Raw genomic sequence first — 27,877 nt, 5'->3', positions numbered from 1 at the left:
GCTTGTAATGGTTCTTCTTTATGCCGATAGCTTTCACTTCTTCCTTTATTTTTCTCCACACTTTGGTTCTTAGGCCACACCCAGCTGGGATCAGGACTTACTCCTGGTTCTGTACTCTGGGATCACTCCCGGAGGGGTTCTGGACCATGTATGGTTCCGTGTATTGAACCCAGGTTGACTGCATGCAAAGCAGCACCTCACCCCTGTCCTACCTCTTTGGCCCTGCTCTAGCTTTTTAAAAGTCATGTCATATCATGTCATGTAATTCATTCATTCATTCATTCATTCACTCAAGATTCATCAGATGTCTGTAATCATTTCCAAAGCTGGTCATTTTTTTAAAAAGTTTTTATAGGAAAGTGAAATAAAGTCTTGCCAGTGCCCAAAGGGAGCAGGCCAGCAGGTGCTGGTGAAGGCAGCCTTGGTGCTCAGCTTATTCCTGAAGATGTTCCCAGTGCTCCCTCCTCTTTGAAGAGAGCTGCTGCTCTAGTCAGAGTTATCAGGCCTGCCTGGGACTGTGCTTGGGGGAGTCACCTGTAGGTGGTGTCTTTGCTTTCTCCCAAGCCTTTCCATGCTTATGACGCAAGCAGGAAGATGTCCCTTTCCTCATGATTATCACCATCCTCCTCCTTTCATGTCGGAGATAAGAACCAGAATCTCAGAGAAATGAACAAACCCGTCTCACTTCATGTGGTTGGGAAATGTGAAAACTCATCTTGCAACCAGGCCCACATGTTTCAAAATTTAAGTCTTCAGCCACTAAGCCAGAATATACGAGATCAGGGCCGTAGAGTAGAAAATCCAGTCAAGAAATACTCCCTGGAATTGAGTGCAGGCAGTCTTTGGAGAATCACCCACGGACAGAAAGGGTCAGGGGAAGAGTCGGTGTGTCTCCCGTGAGGGAGCTGTGTCTGAGGGCTTGTTGAGTACACGCTCACTCCATCCCCAGCAAGACTTCTGGAGACTGGCTTACAGCCTCATCATCTCCATTTCAGTGATGAGGGCACTGAGCATGACCAGATTAAACACTGGATGCAGTTCAGCTGGAAGTGCAGGTTAGCAGTGAAGGAGTTTTGGGGATAGTTGTGTCTAAATACCACACGTATATCAATCTTTTAAAATCTGTAATAAATTTAACTGGGATGCTCTCCCTGATGATTTTCTCAATCCGACAACACTTCTGGGAAAGTAAGTTCCTTGCAAGGCCCCATGATGAGAATAGGATAAAGCTGGGACAGGATGTTAAGGTGACTAAGAGCTTGCGATCTTGTAGTACAACCACACTAGCTGCAGGGAGAATTAGAAGAAACTCAGGCGCCCGGGAATCAGCTCTAGGCACCAACAAATTCCAGCTAATGGGGGAAGCAAGTTTTCTAGGATTAGATCAGTGTGTGTATGTGTGTGTGTGTGTGTGTGTGTGTGTGTTGGGTGGGGGTGAGGTGGAGCTACCTCTCTTGCAGCTGACTTGACAACACAATCAGATACCTCGGAGAAGAGGAAGGAGGAATGGGTTGGGGTGGGGGGACTCTAGTGTGACCTTGCACTTACTAGGTGGCACCCCAAGGAGAGATGCAGAACTTTTCATATTTCCTCAGGCCTCACTGGGGCTCTCTCAGTTCTGTCTTTTTCTTCCTCTGTATGTGTGTGTGTGTGTGTGTGTGTGTGTGTGTGTGTGTGTCTAATTTGTCTGTGAGGTCCTTTGCAGGATTGGGACCGGACATGTCGTAGTCGTATGCAGCCAGGCGATGATTAATAATAGGGTGACATTCTGAGAAATGTATTCTCAGGCAATATTGTCATTGTGTGATCACACATATGTAGACAGTGTAATTAACTATAGACCTAAGCTGTATGAAAAGACCCTAATAGGAAAAAGGTCCTGTATGTAGTTTATCATTAGATCTATTGTTAACCAAAATGTCATAAACTAGATGTTTGTATGTTTGGTATATAGTAGGTGCTCAACAAATTATTCTCTGGGAGAAATTTTTCAAAAAATATACCAAGAGTGTGTGTGTGTGTGTGTGTGTGTGTGTGTGTGTGTGTGTGTGTTTGGTGGGGGGTGTGGGTAGGTGGGTGGTGGTGGTGGTTTTATTTTATACCCTAAAAATATTTTAACAATTTTCAAAAAATGACTTATTTTATTTTTTGTCATTACTTAATTTTTTCACCCACAGTTACAAAGTTTTAGTAAAACTCACAGGATTGAGTTTTAGTCATATAGTGTTCCAACGCTTGTCCCTTATTTGTTTTTTAAATAAAATTTCTAAGGGAAGTCTGTGGACTTCTTTCCTGCTTCTCAAATCATTTGCTACCATCTAGGCCCTCATGATGGAACAAGATGATGAAACTGACACTCAGAATCCATGTCTGAAATGAGATGGTTTGGGATTTGGCTCTCAGGGCATATTTTCTAAGCACTGCAAGACTTTAGTGCCTGATAAGGCGATCTTAGGGCACTATCTCATTTCTCTGTAATCCGGGCTACTCTGGTGGTTTCTTTGCTGGTGACTGCTCACCCAGGCGTTAAGCTTTACTCTCGCAAGCTCTCAGTATCAGCAAATAGCGAGGCATCAGCAGTTGTTTCTTTAGAGGAAGAGAATAAACTTCCTGACCAGCTGGAGGTCAGGGATCCCCCCTCACTGTGACTTTATCTCTCAAGGAACTCCAGGAGGGTCTCTTGCATGTCACCACTTTTGTCTCAAAGCTGGGCATGAGCAGCTTGTAACCAAACACATGTGCTGGTATTCCCGTTTTTAGTTCTGCGTGGATTATCCGCCTGTGAAACGGATATGAAATAGATGTCTCATGTGACCTCAGTACAACCTATCTATCAAAGCCCCAAAGTAGGTGCTTGAAACAGAGGTTTCTCTCAGACAAGGATTTAATGTCCCCATGGTCAGATACAACAATTTTCACAAATATTTTCGATGGAAATATTTTTTTTGATCATTCTTTTAGCCATTTAATGGTGACAAGTAGTATAAAATACATTATTATGGGCCTGGTATGGGGCAAGCTTGAAGGGTAGTTGGGAAATGGAGACCGTGGTGGAGGGAAGGTGACAGGGGTGGTGGAGTTGGTGCTGGAATATTTAATGCCTGTAACAAATTATCATGTGAACAAACTTGTAAACCACGATGTTTAAATAAAGTGGGAATAAAATACAATCAAACAGTGGTTTCAAATCTGGAGTCTGTCGTTTGCAACCATTGCAGTGAATGGCAAGGAATAGAAAACAGGAAAGTATTCTGAACACACACACACACACACACACACACACACACACACACACACACACACCATGAACCAAAAGTAAATGCATGGAATTTAATTACATTGATCTTATAAATATGAACTAAGCACACTACCCTCTGAAATAGTAAGAGTTTTGGTCATAATTGAATTCACGAGCAGCCTTTTCCTCACCTGCTCACATTCTTAGCCCCATGGTGCTGGGGTACTAGGGACATATGCCGGTCATGTTGGGGACCTCTAAGACTATACTTGGCGATGCTCTAGGGGACCATGTGATGTAGGGAATCAAACTAGGCTGTGTCCTAATGGTTATACTATCTCTGGCCCAATGCAAATTATAATGAGATAAAAATATATTAAATCTGCCTTAGTGATAGCACAGCAAGGTAGGGCATTTGCCTTGCATACAGCTGACCCGGGTACGATCCCCAGCATCCCATATGGTCCCCTGAGTACCACCAGGAGTGATTCCTGAGTGCGGAGCCAGAAGTAACCCTTGAGCATCGCCAGATGTGTGTGACTCAAAAAGCAAATATGTATACATATCTGTATATGTATCTATAAAATTTGAGTAGCAATTTGTTCTTCATGTGAAAATAATATGTTCTCTTCCCTCTCCCTCCTATGTGAGAATTTATGCATTCATTTCAGAAGTTGGTGGGTAATTAAAAAAATTGTGCTTATCTGTGTTTTCCAGATGTTCAGAGCTGATGCTGGAGCTATTTTCTGCCTTGAATCAGGTAATCTGAAAGCGATTAGAAAAGTAAGCCACAGGGCTTGGATGGAAATGTCTGTGTCAATGTGTCTAAAAAGTGGCAGTTGCCGCACCCCTTGGTGTAGGGAAGGCCATCCCGGATATCGCCCTTCCTCCCGAAGAAGGATGGACACGTGTCAGCAGCTCCGAAATGGTCTTATGCTCCCGGAAATGTCCTGGGATAATCAGATCTTGTTTGTCATTGCTCTAACATGTGAGAAGTGAGATACAGAGCCCCGGAGAGGATTGATCACTTTCCTGAGCCAGAGGAAGGAAACCTTTTGAGACATTCAGTGTGTTTGGAAGATGAAGATAAAGAGAAGCAGCCTTTCTCCCCAGTGAGAGGATAACAGAACTTATGCATTGGCCTTGACTTGTACGGGCTAAGCGTCTCTGGTCTTGACACCTAGCGGAGAGAAAGGCCCAGATGTGCAGGCACCCTTTTCTGGCTCTGTGGCACAGTGCAGTGACATGAAACCCACCAATGAATTTGAATGGTTTGTCTGCTGCTCATGTTTTATGAGTTATCCGCTGTTAAAGCCACCCTCAGGGTCTGGCAGGATGGTGTGGGTATTAAGGTCTTGCCAATCCCATCTAATCTCTAGCACCACATATGGTCTTCTAAATCTAGCCAAGAGTGATTCCTGAGCACTGAAACTAGAGTAAGTCCCGACTGCTTCAGTGCGTGTCTCCACTGCCCAAACAAACTAACCCACTATTCAGAGAAATGGTGCTTTTTTACCCTCCTTTTTAAATCAAGGGAGTATTTTTCTTTTCTTCCCCCCAGTTATCATTTTTATAGTGGTTCCCTCATCGTTATTCCATCAGATAGTTTTACCAAATACCTTCTTTGTCTCATACACGTTGCTATAACTACCTTGAGCTATATCAATATTTTAAAACAGCTACTGAAGTTTTTGTGTATTAGTTCCTTTGCAAGTAAGTTCCTTGCCCGCTTGAAAGGGCAGTTAGGGACAGGCAAAAAAGTAGCTCATCCAAACTGGTCATGAGGAAACGGGGTTCATAACTGGAACTACTGATCACTGGCCCAGGTTCTTTTGTCCTCTTGGCTGGAGTCTGTGTTCATCAGGTTGGACATGTTACATGACTGTGGCATGGACAAAACTTTTGCTGGTCTCTAGTATGTCTATTGAATAACTTAGTTACTAGATTTATTTTCATGGGCTAAAAAGGTAAAAGAACATCCCAAGTTCTTCCCTTTCTATTGAGATGTCTCTCAGAAGGGAACGTGAACAAGACCACCTTCGGTGCTAAGAAAGTTCCTGAAATCTGGAAGTCTGACTTTTGAATCCTTTTATTTGGCTATGATCAACTCAGAAATTGGCAGTACCAACATACTGGGAGAAGCTGAGGCATTCAAGTCAACAGAGAGAAGAGTCAGAATACTCTAGGATAGCACTTCTCCTGGTCAGAATGAATCAGACACTGAATGGAAAGGTGAAAAAGAGAAACTCATTTAAAGAAATCTCTCTCTCTCTCTCTCTCTCTCTCTCTCACACACACACACTCCCTCTTTCCTACCACCCAGCCCCCCAATTCAGATAGTGGAACAAGCAGAAAGACAGCAGGTTTTGAGTCAGATTGTCCTAAATTTCACTTGGTTCCATCACTTACCAGCTCAGAGGAAACGGGCAAGAGTTATTCAGAACTCTGATTCCCCACCGGTGAACTGGGATAGAAATGTTTAGCTCAAAAGTTTGTCTAAAGGGTTAATCAGATAATGAAGAGCAAGTACCTCTCTAGTGCCAAATGCCATTCACCTGAGTGAATGAAAGCTATCACCAATGTATTTATTAGTTAAAAACAACACCACAAATTAATAGTTTTGTGTTTTCAAGAGAGATGCCAAGATGTGGTATCACTAAGTTATATGGAACTTCTACTCCCACTTGAAAAAATACCCCATATTACTTTCCATAGAAGTTAAGCCAGATGACATTACCACCATTAGTGGATGAGGGGTCCTTTCTCACAACAAACCCACCAACACTGGCTGTTTCCAGATTTTTTGTTATATGCTGTTCTCACAGGCATGCCTACCTATGTTTACCACTGCACTTAGTTCAATAGCCAAGGTATGAAAACAACCCAAATGCCCAACTGCAGATGAATGAATCAAGAAGTGTTGGCATATATACACAATGGAATACTATGCAGCTCTAAGGAAAAACAAAATCATGCAATTTGCAGCAAAATGGATGAAACTACAGAATGTTGAGCGAAGTCAGTCAGGAGGAAAGGGCCAGATACAGAATGGTCTTTCTCTCTCCTATGTGGGACTGAAAGATATGTAGCCAGGTGTAGGGTAACAAGGGCCAAAAGACACATAACGGGAGAACGTAATCCACAAAATTGAGTTGGGACAGGGGATGAGAGGGAGGGATACTGGGGTCCTTGGGGAAGGAAGATGGATACACTGGCGGTTGAGCCTGGCGTTGGGAAGTAATGCTATAAGAAACAATTACTAATGGTATTTTAAACCCCCCAAAGGAAACAAACTAACAAACAAACAACCTAACAGCATAGGGTCAAAGAGGTAGTACAGCACGCGGGGCACTTGCTTTGCATGTGGCCAAGCTGGGTTTGATTCTCAGCACCCCACATGGTCCCCTGAGCATTAGCGAGTGTGGCCATCCAACAAAATAAAACAAAACAAAGCACAACACAACAGCACAGCACAGCACGGATGGCTCAGGGGCGGACCTGCTGCCGTGCAGGTGTGAGGGGGCGAGCTGGGTCTCTGGAGTGGCCAACGGGCACTATCTCCTCAGCTCTGCAGTCTGTGACCCCGCACAGGCACAGGATTGCCACTGCATCCTGGCCAGATGTGTGTGAGCAGCCTCCCTGCCCCCCGCAAGCACCACCTCTGAAAAGATGTGAGGGCAGAAAGCTCAAAGCACTGGGGCACCCGTCTTGCATGCACCATGCCCTGAGCTCAGTCCTTGGCACGGCCCAGTCCCCGAGGGACACAGGGAATGTAGAGCACCACGAGAAGAACCAGGCTGTGGTCCTGGCTGGCCTCTGGGGTTGCTGGGATGGCCTTGGAGACCCTTGGGACCACCACTGGACATGGGCTTTGTCTGAGCATCTAACTGTCAGGCTTGGCATTGCGGGGCCAGGTGGTCCCTGGGGCAGCCCCCCGACTCCCAAGTATTGCTGAGGAGATCCCCCAATTCCCTAAAAGAGTTATAGGAGCACTTGGCCGGGAGTGCCTGATTTCTGGAGAGCAACTCAAATGAGCATCACTGCACCCCCTGATGAACCCTACAACCAAAATGTTGTCAAGTAAATGCCACCAGTAAAGGAGTGCAATCCCTGATGAGCACTACAGCCCACGCTGCCAAGCCTCATGGGCACCACAACCAAGGGTGCGAGCAAGAACTGGGCGTGTGTGTGACCCCAGATCATTTCAATAGCGGCACCAATAGGAGGAACGGAATGAAGGAAGGAAGGAAAACACACTTACAAAACAAACAGCAAACTCCACAAAGTGTGCAAAACCTCCCCCCCCAGACACACCGCAATCCACTCCCCCTCCCACCCACACCATCACCACCACAATGACAGCAACAAACACAACAGGAAGACAATGTGAGGCAAGCAATTTGGGCTAAGGAGATCAGTCAGACTATCTAGGGGTCTACACGTGACAGAACACAAGTGGCTGTGTTAGGAAAAGTTGCAAACTGGGCCTGGAGAGATAGAACAGCAGGTAAGATGCTTGCCTTGCACGTGGCCAACCTGGGCTTGATCCCTGGCTTCCCATGTGGTCCCCTCAGCACTTTCAGGAGTAATTCCTGAGCGCAGAGCCAGGAGTAACCTCTGAGAATCACGGGGTGTGGCCCACACAGCCATTACTTCCCCCCAAAGGAAAATTTGCAAGCTGTGCATGCTGTTTATATGTGTGTGTGTGTATGTGTGTATGTATATATGTGTGTGTGTGTGTGTGTGTTTGTTTGTTTGTTTGTTTTGCTTTTTTGGCTCACACCCGGCGATGCTCAGGGGTTACTCTGGCTCTGCACTCAGGAATTACTCCTGGCGGTGCTCAGGGGACCATATGGAATGCTGGGAATCGAACCCGGGTCTCCTGCATGCAAGGCAAATGCCCTACCCGCTGTGCCCTTGTTTGTATTATTTTAATTGAAAAAAAAAATCCCAAACAACAAAAGAGAAGAGAATAATTTTTCCCTGTAAGTGGCACATTTAGGAGGTGTTTCATTACCTCCTCTTAGATGAAAAACAAATATATATATATAAAAGAAAACAAGAAAAAAAATAAATATAAACACACGAATTTAAAGGTCTGATTTTTTTTTCTGTCAATAAGAGGGAATTCACATCATTTGCAGCATGTAGCAAGGACTGCGCCACTTCTGAGTGTTAAGTACTGGCATCAGGACGGAAGTTCCGTGTCAGTGAGCAGATGCTCTGCTTTCCCCCAGGGTTCAAGCCAGCCGTGGACTCTGACTTGGTTAGTAGTTTCCTCACAGTGGAATGTGCCCTTACAGAGTCTCACATTGCATCTTAGAACTTAAATTGTTAGAAGATGTAATGATGATTTCTGCTGCCAAGCAATACCTAGGGCCTGGTAGATGCTGTCATAAAAATTGGTTCTTAAAATCACCTTAAATTCTGGGGGCTGGAGCAATAGTACAGCAGTTAGGATGTTTGCCTTGCAAGCGGCCAACCTGGGTTCGATCATCAGCATCCCATATGGTCTCCTGAGAACCCACCAGGAGTGATTCCTGAGTGCAGAGGCAGGAATAAGCCCTGTGCATCGCCCGGTATGACCCCAAAAGAAAAAAAAATCACCTTCTGGTTTATAATAGCCCCGCATTCTTATTTCCTCTCTGGAATATTATCTTTTCTCAGGAAAATGAATTTTTTTCTTTCCCTCGTCCCTTTTGTCCAGCTTGCCCAGGCCTGCTCCTAGAGACAGATTCTCTAGTTGGAGGAGAATATAAAGGCTGAAAAGGAAAGAGCAAGTTTCTACATGGAGTTGAATTTCTCTCTTTTTTTTTTTTTTCAGAAAACAGTACTGACCACCTCCTTTGCATCAGGCCTCAGTCATTTCACTTTTCTGTGAAATGGAACATTGACGCAAGCCCTGAGCTCAAGGCCGGGTGCACTTACCCATGCAGTCTGGGCCCCAGTGTCCGGGGCAGCACTGTGGCTGCACATAGTCCTTCTTGCAGATGTGGCGGCACCCGGGGAGGGTTATGCTGTATCCTCTCGGCCCGTATGTGAACCTTGGAGATAAACACAGGACGTGAGCCCACATTCAGAGCCAAGCAATGAGCTTGAGGTAGCTGGATTGCCCTGTGTGTACATTTTTCCCTACATTTACCAATATAAACATTTTATTTTTATTTATTTATTTATTTTTGGCTTTTTGGGTCACATCCGGTGATGCACAGGGGTTACTCCTGGCTCTGCACTCAGGAATTACTCTTGCCGGTGCCCAGGGGACCATATGGGATGCTGGGAATCGAATTTGGGTTGGCCGAATGCAAGGCAAATGCCCTACCCGCTGTGCTATCACTCCAGCCCCACCCCCCAATATAAACATTTTAAAATACTCATTGCTTAAATAAAATTTGCATTATCAAATGCAATTTAATTATATGATATTTTGGGGACGTCATACCTGGTGGTGCTTAGGGCTTGCTCCTAGCTCTGTGCTCAGGGATCACTCCTCATGGTGCTTGAAGGCCCTATGCAGTGTCAGGGATTAAACTGGTTTGGCAACAGGCAAGCCAAATGCCTTAACCCCTGCACTCTTTCTCTGACTACCCCTCCGTGATTTTTAAGGGCAAACGTGGATGATTAAAGTTAAGGCACAATAAAAATAGGGATGAGCTATCTAAAGTAATGTTAGAAGAGAAATTAATAGAGATATTCCTGATTGTTGAAAGTTTGAGTTAATACAACTTCACTTTTACAAAGACTTTTTTTGCTTGTTTTAACTAGCTGAAAAAATATCAGATTTTTTTATATTTCCCTTTAGGGAAAAAGGTAGATAGATGTTACTGGTGCCCGCTTGAGCAAATCGATGAGCATGACAGTGACAGTGAGGAATAGTGTTCAGGGTTTGTTTTATAACAGCTGTTTTAGAAGCAGTGCTCACACCCTGAAAAGCAAAAATGATTTATTTCATCAACTCTTTTCCCAGAAGTAGCTTTTTATAGGTTGTGCATTTAGCATATGATTCCTGCTTTGACATACATACGTTAACTTTATTTTAATTTTTATGGGTTGTTTAGCATAATTTGAAAGTTCATTTTGGTGGATTCTGGATTACTCAAGTAAAGTCTCCCAAAATTGATGGTAATGACTTCAATGCTTTATGCCATTTCAGCATATGGCATTCAGTGATAGATGATATAATACAGTGAGTGAGTGACATTTGGCACAATTTTATCAAGGAAGATAAAATAATGAGTTCCTTAGAACTGTTTCTGCATCAGCTGAAATGAAATTCTGGAAAATCAATCAATGGAGGTTAAGAACAATTCTTCAACAACAAGAATTAAGATCTCGCTATGGTTCATTTCAGGGTTTAACTTTACTGCACCAAGAGACAAACCTCCAAACCTCATTTCTTTCAATGGACTGTTCAAACGAGTATGACAGGGAGTTTAAGGTGGCATTCTCAAGCCAGTCCTTGAACGGTGGTGAAATGCCAGTAGAATCACTGGCATTATGGGCACTCAAGTTGGAGACAAAATTGACAACTTCTTTGTAAGCTTGAAAATACTAAGGGAACATCTCTTAGAAAGACGAAGGGGAAGAGTCAAAGGTAAAAAGCAAACATTCTCTCAGGAAACAGTCTTGGGATTGTTCCAGCATAAATGAATGATGGAACGAAATCTTCCATATTAAAGGGGAACTTGAGTGCATGTATCTTGCTCTGTGTGTTTACAGATTGTATGTGTGCAGTGGTGGGGGTGGAGATATATAGAAACAAATATTTATTTTGGTCATAAAAATAAGTTCCAAATACAAAAAACTTTTTTTCATTTTTAATAAAGTCATCATAAAATTTAAATCCAAGCCTAATATCTTTTCAATATTTTCAAGAGAAACCGGTTGAAATGTGTCATCACCTTGTTAACATATCTTGGTTATCTCTGTCAAATACTGCCTATGTATTAGTTCTAGGTCAATTAATGTTGGGAAACTTCAGTGAAAAATTATTTTAGTTTTAGAACAGAGTACAGGCACATGAAGTGAATCTGATCAGTGAGGTAGAGTGGTGTTAAGGCTTACATTTACACTGTAGCACTGTAGCACTGTTGTCCCGTTGTTCATCGGTTTGCTCAAGCGGGCACCAGCAACGTCTCCATTGTGAGACTTGTTGTCACTGGTTTTGGCATATCGAAGGTATCGAACAGTGGGTAGGGCGTTTGCCTTGCACTCGGCCAACCCGGGCTGAATTCCTCTGTCCCTCTCTGAGAGCCTGGTAAGCTTCTGAGAGTATCCTGCCCCCACGGCAGAGCCTGGCAAGCTATCCGTGGCGTGCATTTACACTAAACAAGATATTATACTAATTTTTCTTGTGTAAGAAACACACTAATCGAGGGATATTTAAATTAGTAAACCGAGTAAATAATAAAAAAAAGTGCTGCACTTGAGCTGTGTGACTCTTTCCTGGTGGGTAAAACAGCTGCTCGGGCTGTGAGAGGATCAGCTTTCAATGATGAGTTTGAATCACGAGAGAATTATAGGAAGAAACTGATAGCACATAATGTGAAGAAAATCCAATTCATGTCTCTTCCCTTTTTGGCTTCTCACCAGTGTCAGGATCACAGCTTGTTAGTGAGAAGAGGAGCAGACTTTTAGCATAATTTTTAGTTTGGACTGAGAATAATATCAGAATGAGAAAAAAAATTAGATTTAGAATTAGAATGAGAAAAAAAATTAGGGAAATGCTTGTCTTTGAGAATGAAATTTTTCACTTTGGGTAGACACTCCTTTGAGTTCAAGAGACTCATTTTTTTTTCTTACCAATATCTGCAGTCTTGAATCCCAAAACTGCCTTTGGTGATCTTGGTGTAGCCCTCAGGGCAATTGACTGCAGAGTTGTCCGAGCAGGCTTGGCACTCGGTCTTAATCGTAAGGACAGCCTTCTTATCGCATCTTTTTGCCTAGGTAGACATGAAAAATATGTCAAATCCCACTCTCAGAGCCAGGTTTGGCAGCCTTTCCACTGGCTTCATGTCATAGAATGACGCCGGTGGCTGTGAGGTCTGAACATAAAGATTGGTGGGATGCTTTACGTCTTTGTTGGAAAGGATGTTGGAACAAACAAGAAGTGTCACCAAGATGCTTAATAAATCCAGGAATTATTTGTACCACCCATTTGTGAAGTGGGGTAATGGAGCTGTATTTATTTACCTAAATGGGAATAGAATTTATTTACTTAAATGGGAATAAAATAAAAATGTATTTATTTACCTAAATGGGAAACCAAAACTATATTGTAGAGTTCTCTTTGCAATAGGGAAGATTTTCCACGGGACAACTCAAGTCTAACTGGTCACAAACCAACAGGTCACAGTGAGAACCTTTCAGCAGTGGCTGCACAGGGCTGCTTGGTCTGCGTGCTAGAAGCTGTGGAACAAAGTGTCCACTCCTCAGGCATTTACAATCTTTTCTCTTTCAATCGGGCCTTACCCTGAAGTGCTCAGAGACCACCAGAAGATCGAACTCAGACCTCACACATGCTAGCCATGTGCTCTGACATTTTGAACTATAGCACTGTAGCACTGTCATCCCGTTGTTCATTGATTTTGCTCAAGTGGGCACCAGTAACATCTGCATTGTGAGACTTTTTGTTACTGATTTTGGCATATCAAATACAACCACGGGTAGTTTGCCAGGCTCTGCCGTGCGGTCTAGCCAAGTATTTTCAAAGACTGTATTTCTTTGTTGTTTGGGTGTTTTATTTTGCTTTGTTTTTAATTTGGGGGGCCACCCCCGGTGGTGCTCAGAGCTTTCTCCTGTCTCTGTGCTCAGGGGTCTAGCGGGGTCTGAGGGACAATATGAGGTGACAGGGACTGAACATACATAAACCTTGCAGTCTTTTGGGTAGTGATCTTTTTTTTTTTTAACTTTTTAATTTAATTACTGCAAGACAGACCCTTACAAAGCTGTTCATGATTGGATTTCAGTCATACAGTATTCTAACACCCATCCCATCCACCAGTGGACATTTGCAGCAACAGTATCCCCAGGTTCCCTCCCATCACACCCCACCCCTACTCTCTGCCTACCTCTGTAGCAGGCACTTTTCCTCTCTCTCTCTCTATCTCTCTCTCTCTCTCTCTCCCCCACTCCCTCCCTCCCTCCCTTCCTCCTCTCTCTCTCTCTCTCTCTCTCTCTCTCTCTCTCTCTCTCTCTCTCTCTCTCTCTCTCTCCCCTTTTGGGCATTGTGATTTGCAATATTGTTACTGAAAGGTTATCAATCCCTTACCTATTTTTAACCCTCAGATCTTGTCCAGCGTGATCATTCCAGCTATTACTGTCTTGGTGGCCTCTTCTCTATCTTACCTACTCTCAGCCCCACACGCACTTGTGGTTAGTCCCGACCACTGACAGTTCCAACCCCAATGAAGTAGCAACTGTTAAAGATATCATTGCAGATTTTCTTAAAAGAAGAAGACCTTCTGCTATCCCCCCAAGCACCTAGGACAGTGTCTGGCTCAGTAAATATCTGGATTGTAGGAAGTCAAAAAGACACATTAGAAACAGACACTTAGCAACATTGGGGGATAGAATGAACTCTTGTGGTGCCAGGGATCAAGCCCGGGACCTCCCTCCTGCAGGCTCTGACCCTGAGCCACATCTCCAGCTGAACTTCTGAAATGAAGGATGCAGCCCACGTTGGCTCTGTCTTCTGGCAAGAATCAAATCAATCACTGATTGTGATTCTGGTATCGGTCTTGCCGAAGTCTTTCTTCCCTTTCTCAAGCCTCCTTCACCCTCGCATCAAGTTTAGGATAAAACCACTTTGTACGACAGAGACAACTGGAACTCAGGAGTCAGGAAACACAGCTTGGAGTCAAAGTTCTGTGTGTGGCTAAGTGAGGCCACGCCTTACCCACTGCTGCCGTCTACAAAGCGCACAGACAGACCCATCCTGCAGATTATGAAAACTCTGGGTCACCTCTTTACCTTTTCCACTAGTTGACCAGTGGCACCCACTTTTGTCTTCTGTCCTTTAAAATCCCCTGCAGGGGTGGTTAGGGAGATAGGGCACACACCTGCCATGTTCAAGGCCTCCCATTTGATTCCTGACTCTGTATGGACCCATCACCAGGTGTCACCCCAGTGGCCTTAGCACTGGTAGGTCAGAGCATCATTGGTCCCAAGCACCCTCCCAACTTTGATGGGTGTGGCCCCTTCTACAAAACAATTAAAGCAAACAAACAAAAATCGGGAGGGAAGCATAGCAACAGGTGTCAGGAATGTTTGTGCTTTCCTGTCTCTTCTTTTCTTCTTTTTTTTGGGTCACACCCAGCAATGCTCAGGGATTACTCCTGGCTCTGCACTCACGAATTACTCCTGGCAGTGCTTGGGGGACCATATAGGATGCTGGGGATCGAACCCGGGCGGGCTGCGTGCAAGGCAAATGTCCTACCCACTGTGCTATCACTCCAGCACCCCCCCTTTTTTTTTTAAATGTCACTCGACGGTGCTCCAGGATTACTCCTGACTCTCTGTTCAGAGATTATTCCAGTGCTTGGGAGTTTATGTTTAGTGCCAGGGCTTGAACTAGAGTTGACTACACGCAAGGCAAACATTTACCTCTGTACTATCTCTCAGCCTCCAGAAATAATTGTTCAACAAACAAAAGCCACAGTTCAAACCTACCCTTATCTAATCTCAGCAGCGGAGCTCCTGACCTGGATGCCACGTCAAGGTCATGGTGAGAAGCAAAGTCATCAGGAGAAAACATGGTATTGATAAGAGTTTTCCTCATACAAGGGACCGGAGAGATAGAACAGTGGGCGGTGTGCTTGTCTTGCATGCAGCCAACCTGAGTTCGATTCTGGGCACCACCTCTAGTTCTCCTGAGCCCACGAGCGTGAACCCTGAGCACAGAGTCAGGAGCAAATCCTGAGCACTGTGCCTGGCATGGCAAAAAAAGATGCAGAGCTGTATCAAGATATTATATTATTATTAGTTTGGGGGCCAGACTGGCTGTGCTCAGGGATTATTCCAGGCTCTATGCTCAGGGATCACTTCTGGTGGTGCTTAAGGTATCATGTGCAGTACCAAGAATTGAGCAAAGGTTGGCTGTGTGCAAGGCAAGTGCCCGGTCTGCTGTTATCTCTCTGGCCTCAAGGTTTTCTTATTCATAGAGCAGGATTCGTAGCTTGTGGAGCACATTGCCAGTGTATCACTGGGCTGGCCCCACACCCACTCCTCTGGCAGCTTCTACAGCTGGCTCTGCTGTAGGCATGATTCTGAACTGGTTCTTGGATGACAGCTTCCAGGAGGCTGCTGGAGGGACAAGCAAACGGCTGTGCTTCTTCAGGGCTACCAAGTCGCCTGCCCTGCGTCCTTACCTTATAATTTATGGCAGGTAGAGAGGGAAGAATTTCTGGTGCCCTTCCTGTGCAGCACAACAATTTGACACCCATCCTGGAATTCCCCAGCATAGTTTTGCTCCTCGCTCTCCAGCCATGATTACGTTCTACACTCACAATGGTACAATGTCACTGTAGTTATAGCGATGAGACCCATCCAACAATTCAAACAAGTCAAACACAAATCCAAAAACAGGAGACTCAAAAACCACAGTAGAAGAAAGAGCAATGTTGGCACTAAAGTCAGAAATCCTCAGAGAAGGTGTTAGCCCTGGAGTAGAAACAAGTGGGTTAGTAGAAAAAATGGTGTTATGCCACTAAAAGCCTGTTTTCCACGGGCGCTCTCCTTTAGAAAGATTTTTGCCAAGGACAACAACAAACGTTTAGAATACACCGTAAAAACGAACTGATAAAACTCATACGAAAGTCTCATCTTACCTGCTCTGGCGTTTCAGTCAGGGCACAGAAATTCGGCACTACCAATCCAAGAAATGAAAGAATTAAAATTTGTAGCATGACGAGGAAATATTTGCGCCTTCTGCGTGCCAGGCACCTGTCAGAACGATTTAGCTATTTGAATGGAGTCTCAAGAATTCCCAGTGAATTCTTTCTCATTTCAGTGTTTACTTTTAAGTCTGTTCCTCTCCTGCGCCTGGATGGAACCAGATGCTATCTGAGACCTCGCCTGCTGGCAGGAAAAATGGCAAATCCCAGGGTCGAGGTGAAATTGACCACTCTCCACTCTATACTGCTGAATGACAGGAAATCCTGACAGGGCTGGTGCGGAGGCACCAGCTGGAATTTCTGTGCCTCGTGGAACTCCCAAGAAGGAGCTCCTGCCTTACGCTGCTCTGCCTGGTCCGCCTCCAGGCCTGCCTACGCCCAGACCCACTGTCCTGCCCACATTTGCACAAACACACCACGGAAAATTGCGGCTCTCTCAGAATACGAAGGTCCCTGCACAAAAGTGAGGCTGTAACCTGTCGGCGTCCCCCACCCCAGGCTGGGCAGGACACCTGCATTGGAGGGTGCCTTGCAGAAGCTCTGGCCTTGGACTTGGCCACGGTGGGGTAGTCCCTCCTGCTGAGGGTGACTGCAGCCCATCAAGTCACAACTTTGCATTTTGTTTATTTTCCCCAGCTTATGGGGGTAGGGTAATCTCACTAGTGCGGTACTGTTGCAAGAGACAAAAAACCAAGAAAGTTAAATTGCGTAAAGTTAAAGAGGTTTTGGAGTTTATCTGCCACAACAGTTGTGTTCCCTTGGCTAACGCAGCTGGGAAGGAAACTGGGAGCTTCTTTTCTGTTCTTTTCTCTCTGCTTTGGGGTTTGGACTACACCCAGCAGTGCCCAGCAAGTTCACCTGCTTTAGTGCTGGGGATTCTCGGGATGGTGCCGAGGAGATCATGAAATCCTGGAAAGCTGAAACATGTAGAGCAAATGCTTGGTTCTTTGAGTTACCTCCCTTCACATTCTAGAAGTTTCTTGTAATTAGTTGCATTAAATATAGATACAAGTCTGATGGCTATTTAGAAATACAAAAATATAAAAAAATATTGTCTCAATATTTTTTAATTAATTTTAGTTGTTATATTTAACATACAACACAGTTGTTATGCTGTTATGTTTAACACATAACAGCGAGTAGGGTGTTTGCCTTGCACGTGGCCGACCCGGGTTCAATTCCTCTGTCCCTCTAGGAGAGCCCGGCAAGCTACTGAGAGTATCCTGTCCACATGGCAGAGTCTGACAAGCTCCTCATGGTATATTCGATATGCCAAAAACAGTAACAACAAGTCTCACAATGGAGACGTTACTGGTGCCCCCTTGAGCAAATCCATGAACAACGGAAGGACAGTGCTACAGTGCATGTTTATTTGTTGCTTATGAATAGAATGTTCAAGTTATTTCAGGTCCTGACCTTCAACTCCCCCAAGTGTACCTGCAGTGAGTGAATACTTAAAAAGATGGTGTTCATGGATAGACATGGAGAGTATCATGCTAAGTGAAATGAGTCAGAAAGAGAGGGACAGACATAGAAGGACTGCACTCATTTGTGGAGTATAGAATAACATCACATGAGGCTGACACCCAAGGACAGTAGATACAAGGGCCAGGGGGATTGCCCCATAGCTGGAAGCCTGCTTCATGAGCGGAGGGGAGAAGGTAGATGGAAGAGAGAAGGGATCACCAAGGAAATGATGGCTGGAGGAACAAGTTGAGATGGGAGATGCATGCCAAAAGTTGATAATAGAACAAATATGATGACTTCTCAGTGTCTGTGTTGCAAGCCATAATGCCCAAAAGTAGAGAGAGAGTATGGGGAATATTGTCTGCCATGGAGGCAGGGGGAGGGTGGGAAAGGGGGTATACCCGGGATATAGGTAGTAGGGATTGTGCACTGGTGGAGGGATGGGTGTTTGATCATTGTGAGATTGTAACCCAAACATGAAAGCTTGTAACTGTCTCACGGTGATTCAATAAAATAAAAAAAAAAAATTTAAAAAAAAGGATGGTGTTCGGAATGGTGCATAGTGAGTGCATATTCATTCCTGTCTCTTGTCACTTCCCAGTTAAAATGTATCAACTTCCATGACACTAGCTGCACAAATCTGCACCCTTAGCCCAGTGCAGTTCTTCAGTGAGTTTGCATTTCCTCTGTCCTGGGTTGTCCCAATTCTGTGAATCTGTGAGTCCCTTTATTGGGCAAATTGTCACTTTCTTTACTCCAGTCCTTCTTTCTCCTTGTGGATTAGATGAAATTTCTGTCTCTAGATATTCGAACTTCCCATCAGCTCTATTTCCTGGACATGTCCCCTTCTGTGCTGCGGGCACTTGTGCAAGATGGCCTGGCCACAGCTTTCCTCTGCCCAGGGTGCCTTCTGCTCTCATTGCTTTCTCCTTGTGCCCCCCTCAATCAGCAGTCCCCTCTGCTTCCGAGATGGCAACTTGAGAAATGACAGCTTCCTCTGGGATGGGAAGGTTGATTGCTGAATGGGAGTATGCAGAGATTGTGCCCCACACTGGACAAGGGGACAGAGGCTCAAACACATTCTGGGCAACCTGATGGAGCATCTCCCGTGACGGCAGGATTCTGCGCTGTGAGTGCTCTACTGCTCATTGCTCCACAGTGCACCAGACGCCAGGATGTTAGTCCTTGATCTCTTTGGATAATAAGACCCTTGGATGTGCTTTTAGTAGCCTTCCAGAAAGGCAGTCACCACCATCACCATCACCATTTACGTCCACCACCATCATCATCATCGTTAACATGGATGGGGTGGGGGTGGCTCCTCAGTAGATCACTTGCCTTTCATGTTTGATGTCCTGGGCTGGCTTGGTCCCTAGCACTCCCTTCAACAACAATAACAAAAAGTAAGTACATGGATGCATTTATATGTGACAAACACTCTTTAGTCTTTTTAATTTATTTACGCTTTATGGTATACATATGAAGTATTTTGTGTGTGTGTGTGTGTGTGTTTGTGTGTGTGTACTACAATTCTCCCTAGTTATCTGAAATTAGAATATTCCTGTTTGGTATGATTTAGCAGCTAATTAGGGGGATCTACAAATATTGCCAGAGCCCCAACCCCATAATTTATCAAGTGACACAAACTAGAACATTTTGTCTTGGGGAGATGGAAAAATCTGCATTTTTCCCCCTTTTTTTACTACTACCCACATTTCATTGAGAAGACCAAGGCAGATAGATACTGAATCATTAGCCCAAGGTCACTGATTGGCCAGTGATGAAGCTGGAATGTGGGCTTCGGTGGCGTAGAGCCAGTGGCAGATGTCTAGGCCTTCAAGTGAATTGTTTTGTTTCCTGAATCTTAATGAAATTCCTTCTGGATCCTGTGAAACTTCCAACAGGGTTAGAGTTTGTGTTTCTGAAGTAGAACAATTCTTAGTGCTCACTTGGGGGTCAACTATATCTCTGCTTTTCAGGAAAAAGGCAAGTTCAGAAATTAGATTCTAAAGGGAGTTTCCTGGTGAAAATGCAACCTTTTATGTCCCTCATCTTCTCTGGCTAGATGGAAGAAGGAAAGAAGAGCAGTTAGAAGAGCAGCTGCAGTGGATCAACATGGAAAGTATCATGCTAAGTGAAATGAGCCAGAAAGAGAGGGACAGACAGAGAAATATTGCACTCATCTGTGGAATATAAAATGGCAGAGTAGGAGACTAATACCCAAGAATAGTAGTTTATAATACCAGAAGGTTGTCTCCATGTCTTGGAAACTAGCCTCACACGCTGGGGTTAAATCATCCCAGATAGAGAAGGGAACACCAAGTAATATGTGATTGGAAACCCCGAGTGGGGAGGGAGATGCACGCTGAAAGTAGACTAGAGACTGTACATGATGGCCACTCAATACCCCTATTGCAAACCACAACACCCAAAAGGAGAGAGAGAGAACAAATTGGAATGCTCTGCTGCAGAGGCGGAGTGGGGTGGGGGAGATGGGATAGGGGGGTGGGAGGGATACTGGGTTCATAGGTGGTGGAGAATGGACACTGGTGGAGGGATGGGCTCTCGAACATTGCATGAGGGTAAAACAAGCACGAAAATGTGTGAATCTGTAACTGTACCCTCACTGTGACTCACTAATTAAAAAAATCAATAAATTATAAAAAAAAGAAGAGCACCTGCACTTGATCTGTTTTAAACATCAGTCTGAGAACATGGTTTTCCATTGTTTCAACTCATCCAGCAGTTTCTAGAATTTTTTCTATTGAAAATGTGCCTTTGAAAAATTTAGAGAAGGAAAACAACGATGACTACTTTCCTAGGCAGGCATCGGCGTGTGAGGGCTCTGGAAATAGTTCCTGCCCTTGCCACACTTCTCTTTGCGCCTACTGAAACTTGGGTAAGATTTAAATGCTGGGGCCTGGTTGGAAATTGCAACGTTAGAAGATATCGTGTTGAGTGAAGTAAACCAGAAGAAGAAGGACCAACACAGCATGATCTCACTTATCTGAGGGATATAGAATAACTGGACGAGCTGGATGAGGAAATGTAATGAAAGAAGGATGCCTAGATCTCCCTTGACCCCCGACTATAGGAGGAGAAGTGCAGAGAAGAAAAGAAAATGAGGGTGGAAGGAAGATGAAGGGAAGCAATGGGGAGCAGAGGTCGGGTGTCTCAGATATACTTGTTATGAGGGAGAATTTTGTAGCTATATAACTGAAGCTTAGAACTCAGCAACACCCAAAATATAAGATCTAAATTATAACCTTGAAATGTGCCTGTGAAGGTGGCAGGTGGGGGTGGGGGTTCAGTGACTGGGATGGATCATGGGAACACTGGTGGAGGGAAGTTGACGTTGGTGGTGGATTCATGTTGGAATATTGTATGCCTAAGACTTAGCTATCAATAACTTTGCAAATCATGGCCCTTTAATTAAATAAAATTCAATAAATTATGTTAAAAAAGAATAAGAAACTCAAAAAAAATGGTTTAGATTCCCTGCAACGTGGAGCTAACAGAACTAGCAAAGTAGATTCTCAGAATCCCAGTTCATAATTTCAAGTAATAATAAAGGTAGAGTTCCAGGAGAAGACAGGGATTTTCTTGCCATAACTTGTAGATTTCACAATGTGCAGGCATTTTCAGTAGAATCCAGTTTGCTTATACAAATAGTTTGGGGTTAGATTCCTTTGGACATTGTTTGTCTGCTACATGGGCAGAATTCTTGGCACCTGAAATAGTTTAGTCAGAGTACAAAATACTGCACTTTCTTTTCTCCTTCATATCTTATAACGGTGAAGAAATTAGACATTTTTTTAATGTACTGAACACAGGAACTACTGAAAAGGAACCCACTTTCTTTGTTTTCTCTTTTTAAAATTTGTTGTGGGGGCCACACACAGTCATGGTCGGGGGGCCATAAGGTGCCTGAGATTGTAATCTGGGCTTTGCAGGACTGTACTCTATCTCGTGAGCAACATTCCTTGTACCTGAAAACAAAAAATCCTTGAAAATAAAATCTCTTGGGGTCCTGGGATGTGACTCTGTGGTGGAATGTCTGTCTAGCATGTGTGAGCTGGTAGCTATGTCCTAGTCTCCCCACGTTTCGAAGGTTGATTCTTCGTCCTGCCATTAAAAATCTCTGAGCTAAAAAATAGGTGACCTCCAACAGGCACCAAAACCAAGTGTGGGACCCATGGGAAATGTCAACAATAGCAAAATGGGGAGAAAGAGAAGGAATCATCTCCTTTTAAATACTTATCTGCTGAGCAATATTGATTTCCTTCTTCCGCTTAAGAATATATCTCACTTTTCTAAATCAAAGGTCTTAACAAGCTATTCCAGAAAAATTGTGCAGTCAATTGTTTTCTATCATGGTACAAAATAACTTCTGTTAAAAATGTGTTTGTAAAATTTTATTTTGCCTGAATTACCTACATATTTGGCCGACTCCCTTTACTTTTATTTAGGTCATGTCTAATAGGATGTGATTTTTTTGGGGGGGGGTTTGCACACCAAATTTCCCCTCTTTTATCTAACAACCATGGTTTACAAAGTTGTTTATGATGTATTTTTTACAGGCATTTAATATTTCAATAGCAGCACCACCACCACCGTGACCTCTCTTCACCATTATCCCTATCTTCCCAACTGCCTCCCAAGTCAGCTCCCATAGCAGGCACCAAATTATTTATTTATTTATTTATTTATTTATTTTTCCGTTGGCCAGCTTTTTAAAAAATTTTTTTATTGAATCACCATGTGGAAAGTTACAAAGTTCTCAGGTTTATGTCTTAGTTATACAATATTCAAACACCCATCCATTCACCAGTGCCCATATTCCACCACCAAAAACCCCAGTATACCCGCCGCCCCTGCCCCCCCCACCCCCAACTGTATAACTGATGAATTTCATTTCATTTTCTCTTTACCTTGATTACGTTCCATATTTCAACACAAAACTCACTATTGTTGTTGGAGTTTCCCCCCAAAATAGACAGCCCTACTACCAAGGAAGCATTTGATAATTAGTTTTCCATTAAAAGATTGTATGTTTTCAGTTTTTAGAAAAGGTTGAGAGGCTGCCTTAGCGGCAGAGCAGTTCGGAGTTGTCCCAGTCCCGCATCCCGGAGCCATGTTAGTTGCTGCTGAGTGTTGCCGGGGCTCCATCTGGAGAAGTTGTGCTCAAATAATTTATTTTATACTGCTTGTTATAATTAAATGGGCAATGCAATGATCAAAAAATACTTCAGTCAAAGAAGATTTGTGAAAATGGTTCTATCTCACCCTGAGGACATTAAGTGGCTGTCTGTGGGTTGACTAAGCTTTTGCCGCTACTTGAGCCTGTGTATTAACGTTTGTTGAGCTTAGTTGGCTTCGAGGGTACTTCCCCATCTAATCTGGTGTGCTCCTACAGGGGTGTTAGTATTGTAGAGATTGGAGGTGTGGCTCCAGAAATTCTAGAATACTTAACTGGGCAGTGAGTTTTCGTGGTGGTGGTTGTGGGATGTGGGTTCAGCTGCTGGAGCTTCAGGAAGTACGGGGAGCAGGGAAGGCTGCCCACCCCCACTCCAAGGAGACCCCAAACTTCTCAGCCTGAAGACCTGTGTACTTGAATTTTAGACAGTTTGGCGTCTCTGCAGAGCTTACTCATGAGGCAATGGAATTGGGCCACTGGCATAGCAGCCGCTGTGAGAATGGCTAGCACACTACGTATTACTTATCTGCACACTCAACTCACTCAAGCAACATTTATGAGATGCCAGGCACTGTGCCGGAGTCTGAGCTTGTAGCAGTGTCTGAACCACATGGACTGTACGTCTGGCTTCTGCTATACTTTGAAAATATTACCTCACTTAAACTCTATTACAACCTGTCCACTAGACTGGACAAAGGATAGTATATTATACTTGGTAGACATGTATTTTGAGACATGAAGGAATAGAGTGATTTATTCAGGCTCAGTAAGTTAGAACCAACTTCCAGTGGATGTCAGATAATCTGACTTCGCCATACCCTGCTAGATATAGTATCCCACTAGTCTGATGGTTGACACCTAAGTTAATGGACGGATTTCCTGTGTTTCATCTAAATCAGACACTAAAATGCTGAATTGAGGGAGATAGTATAGAGGCTAAAGTGCTTGCCTTTTATTCAGCTGAACCTGATTAGATTCCTGGCACCACATATGGTTTCCCCTACCCCAAAACACCACCAGGTGTAAGCCCTGAGTACAGCCAGGTTTGTTCCCCAAACAAGCAAAAACAAAATAAAATGCTGAATTGAATTGGGTGGTAGTTCTTCCTTGTCACACTGAACTAAGGCTCTGGCCACAGAAGTCTCGAAGAGCAGATATAAAGAATATAGTTGTTATTCATATGACTAAGGTTGTACTGGTCTTATCACCTATGGCAGAATATAACTCTAACTTGACCAAATTGGCCATGACAGACTAAGACTTGATACTCTTTGCAAAACAACTTGCCCTGTTCTAAAAATGGTTACAGCACCAACTCTGTAGGGCACAATTCCCAGGCACACTTCAAACTTGGTGACGTGTGGAGACCTGGAAGGTCTTACCTTGACTAACTGCTTGACTGATTATTTTATTTCCTTCAAGCTCTTCTTCAAGCCCAGTCTTTCTAGGAGTCCTATACAGACAGATCTATTGAAGACTGCAGCACAAATTCTTTGCTTTCTCTCCTGAACTTTTTTTCCCCCCTATCCTTGTATCTATTACTTTCTAAGTCAATTTGTAATTCCTCGCCAATTACATCTTATTGTTTGTTTTCTGTCTTTTCAACTAAAATATATGTTCCCTAAAGGCATGGATTTCTGTTTTTTTTTTTTTTGTCAAGCAATATCTATCTAATACCTGAGCTGTGTTTAGAGTATAGTAAGTATCCAAAGCAATGATTGAAGAAGTAACTCTGAAATGAAAGTGTCTCAGCTACATAGATAAGAAATCATTCCAGCAAAACTTCACCATTCTTTTTTTTTTCTTTTTGGGTCACACCCGGCGATGCACAGGGGTTACTCCTGGCTCTGCACTCAGGAATTACTCCTGGTGGTGCTCAGGGATGCTGGGATTCGAACCCGGGTTGGCTGCGTGCAAAGCAAACACCATACCCGCTGTGCTATCGCTCTAGCCCCAAAACTTCACCATTCTTGAAAAATGTAAAACACTCTTCTTTTTTCTGTAAAGTTTTTGAGCCACTTACATAATTAATTAATTTTGCTCTTGATGTTACTGGTCATTGTATTTGGACAATTGTTCTGATGCATCTTCTAAAATCATTCTACAATCATTCCTGGTGAGGTTCTCCACTCTTTACTTTTTAAGTTGTTCTTTAAATTGTTTTGCATCTTCAAATTATTGCAAACCAAATCATCTTCCTCTGCTTCTTATCAGTGCAGAGATTTCTATTCACAAAGTCTCAGACTCTTTCCATATATGAGGACTATGGATTCAGAAAAGCATATCGGTTTAAGATATGCAAGGATCTAGCACCAATTAGACCCAAACCACCAACTCTGATTTTGGGCAAATCATTTAACCTTTATAATAAAATATATATGTTAGATGACTTGATGTTTGCTTTGCCATATTTACAGGACTATGATATATAGACACCCACACTTTTCTTCCTAAGGGGTTACTCCTGCAAATTTCTTCAGATCTTGAACATGTTGATGGTTGGCTTAAGTGCTGAGTCACTCAAGAGAAGCATAGGTAAATGATGTCCTCCCCCAAGAAATCTGAAAATTGTTTTAATCCCTCAAAATTGCTTCCTCAAAGGAAACAGAACAGTCTGGATTTGAAGACAGGGTAGTTGGGATCTAGGTAAGATTTACTGTCATGATGTTACATTTCCAAAACTATGTCTTTGGTCTACAAGGCAGAGAGCAGACAGATATTATGTAAAAGTCACTCTTTTAGGTCAGGGAAGGCCTGTGTGGGCATAGCTTAGTGGTAGGGCACTTGCCTTGCTTGTGTGAGGCCCTGGGTTTGATTTTTGGCAACACACACACACACACACACACACACACACACACACACGCGGCTAATATCAGCAACTTCATACGATGGACCCAGATAAATCTGGTTAGCACTTATGTGTGATTAGAACACCATCTAAACTGTGACTCCTCAGGGCTGGAGTGATAGCACAGCGGGTAGGGCGTTTGCCTTGCACGCAGCCGACCCGGGTTCAAATCCCAGCATCCCATATGGTCCCCTGAGCACCGCCAGGAGTAATTCCTGAGTGCAAAGCCAGGAGTAACCCCTGTGCATCGCCCGGTGTGACCCAAAAATCAAAAAAACAAAACAAAACAAAACAAAAAACAACTGTAACTCCTCATAGAAAGGCAGTTTCAGTCACTTGCCCTTTCTCAAGGACTAAAAGTTTTCTAGGTGCACGGATTCAAATGCCACATTCCCGGGTATAGTGGGGCCGGGGCACAGGCTCTGCAAACTTCCCTGCCTATAGAAAGGTGAAGGAGCACAGCGCAGCCATCAGTGCCTCCACCTAGCCCTGAGCCCCCCCCCCACCCCCCCACCCCGCCTTTCCTCTGCTTCAGGCTTTGCTGGGATGCAGGCCCCTGGCTGTTATTAGGAACTGACAGGGCAAAAGGGTTTCCTGCACACTCAACACATCCCTGCCCTCCGGGGAGTCAGCTTTCCCAGGCGGGGGACAGGCGTGGGACGTGTCCAAACATGTGTATCCCTGTCCTCCTGCCCTTTCCTTTTCCTTTGTTAGTTCTAATCTTTCTGCGCAGCACACTTACTTTTTTTTTTTTTTTTTTTAATGGTGAGTGTGTGGGATTTTGTTTTCCTTTCTAAGGAGACCAGTCAGCAGGTCCGGCTCCAGACAAAATTGTAAAGTAGGCAAAGTGTCGCTGCGGCTTCCCTTTCCGAGGGTCCCTTCCCCATTCATTCAGCTTCTCCGATATTTTTCGGGGGGGGGGGGCGGTGTGCTTTTATTGTCTGTTATTTCAGACTAAGACAGTGAGGACTGAATCAGGAACAGCCTTGTGAGGATCTATCTCACAGTGATTCAATAACAAAAATCTTAGAAAACAAAACGTAACAAAAAGACAGTGAGGACCGAAGCTATGTGTTTGCACTTAATAATGTGAGGCTTCGGGGATGGGACAAGGTCAATTTTAGAGGCACGGGAGAGAATGTTGCCTGAGTGGAGTTGGTTTGTAAGAGAAAAGGGCCGAAGTTCTCTTTGCTTGAGTTCTACAGCAAAAGGGGAGCAGAAGGCAAGTGATCAGTGAGGGCGAGCCTGGAAATGAAAAGATTTTCAGAAGGATGGGCTGAAGCGATAGCATAGCAGTTGGGCGTTCGCCTTTCACGCGGCCGACCCATGTTTGATTCCTCTGCCCCTCTCAGAGAGCCCGGCAAGCTACCAAGAGTATGGAGCCTGCACGGCAGAGCCTGGCAAACTACCCGTGCGTATTGGATATGCCAAAAACAGTAACAATAAGTCTCTCAATGAGAGACGTTTCTGGTGCCCGCTGGAACAAATTGATGAGCAACGGGATGACAGTGACAGTGACAGCTTCAGAAGGACAGAAGAAGAGCATTTTGATACATAAATGGAAATTTCCCACAGAAGACTTGATCTGGCTGAGATCAATATTGAAAAAAGAAATCCTGGTTCATGTCACATGCATTAACTCATGCAAGTTATGGCCGGGCTACTTGGCTACTGAAGTGGTGACTGTGAGACTGTAGGGTTCCGTAGTTTGCCACTATTAACCAGCTATTTCTGATGCTTTGGTTGGGAGGGAGCTAGGTTTTTAACCCAATGGTGATAAAAAGTCAAAACGAATAGACACAGACATTTAACCACACCCATATCATCCACCCTAGGTAATTTATAATCTATTGCAGACAATGTGATACTCATCGATCAATGATGGAACCCCAAATCCACCCATATCCTGTCTTCCATTTCGACTCCTTGTCTTCCCTATAGGAGACCCAGCCCTAGGTCTGGGGGGTGGAGATCTTGGACTCCAGAACTTCTTCCTATGGCCCTTGGTTGGAGTAAGTCCCTTGCTGGAGGTGACAGAAGTGGACAGCCTCAGAGTTAGTTTCCTTAGACCATACATAAAAAGTTATGAAAAAGAGATGGGCCCTAGTTTCCTACACTAAGATGTGAAAATCACAAACTCATCATCTAGCATAATGCTATAGTTGCAAGGCATTCAGGCATAGTGAACTTTGAACTGCAAGCTCCAAAACTCCTTCACCCTCCAGTTACATATA

The 27,877-nt window shown here is 44.0% G+C and overlaps 1 protein-coding gene across 1 annotated transcript in view; it reads right to left on the bottom strand.

The window, feature by feature from the left end:
* STAB2 (stabilin 2) overlaps positions 1-16,143 on the bottom strand; it is a 159,808-nt gene extending 143,665 nt beyond the window's left edge. Inside the window, exons 1-3 of the mRNA XM_055118350.1 lie at positions 16,066-16,143; positions 12,041-12,180; positions 9,167-9,282 (exon numbers count right to left, since the gene is read on the bottom strand). Of these exons, the coding sequence (XP_054974325.1) occupies positions 9,167-9,282; positions 12,041-12,180; positions 16,066-16,143 (334 nt within the window). The remainder of the gene's footprint in view (positions 1-9,166; positions 9,283-12,040; positions 12,181-16,065) is intronic.
* Positions 16,144-27,877: the final 11,734 nt, after the last annotated feature.

Source organism: Sorex araneus, chromosome 10, assembly GCF_027595985.1.
Source record: "Sorex araneus isolate mSorAra2 chromosome 10, mSorAra2.pri, whole genome shotgun sequence".
Classification (NCBI taxonomy): Eukaryota; Metazoa; Chordata; class Mammalia; order Eulipotyphla; family Soricidae; genus Sorex; species Sorex araneus.
Note: the sequence above shows the minus strand (reverse complement) of the source record. Positions and strands in the feature narration are given on the sequence as shown.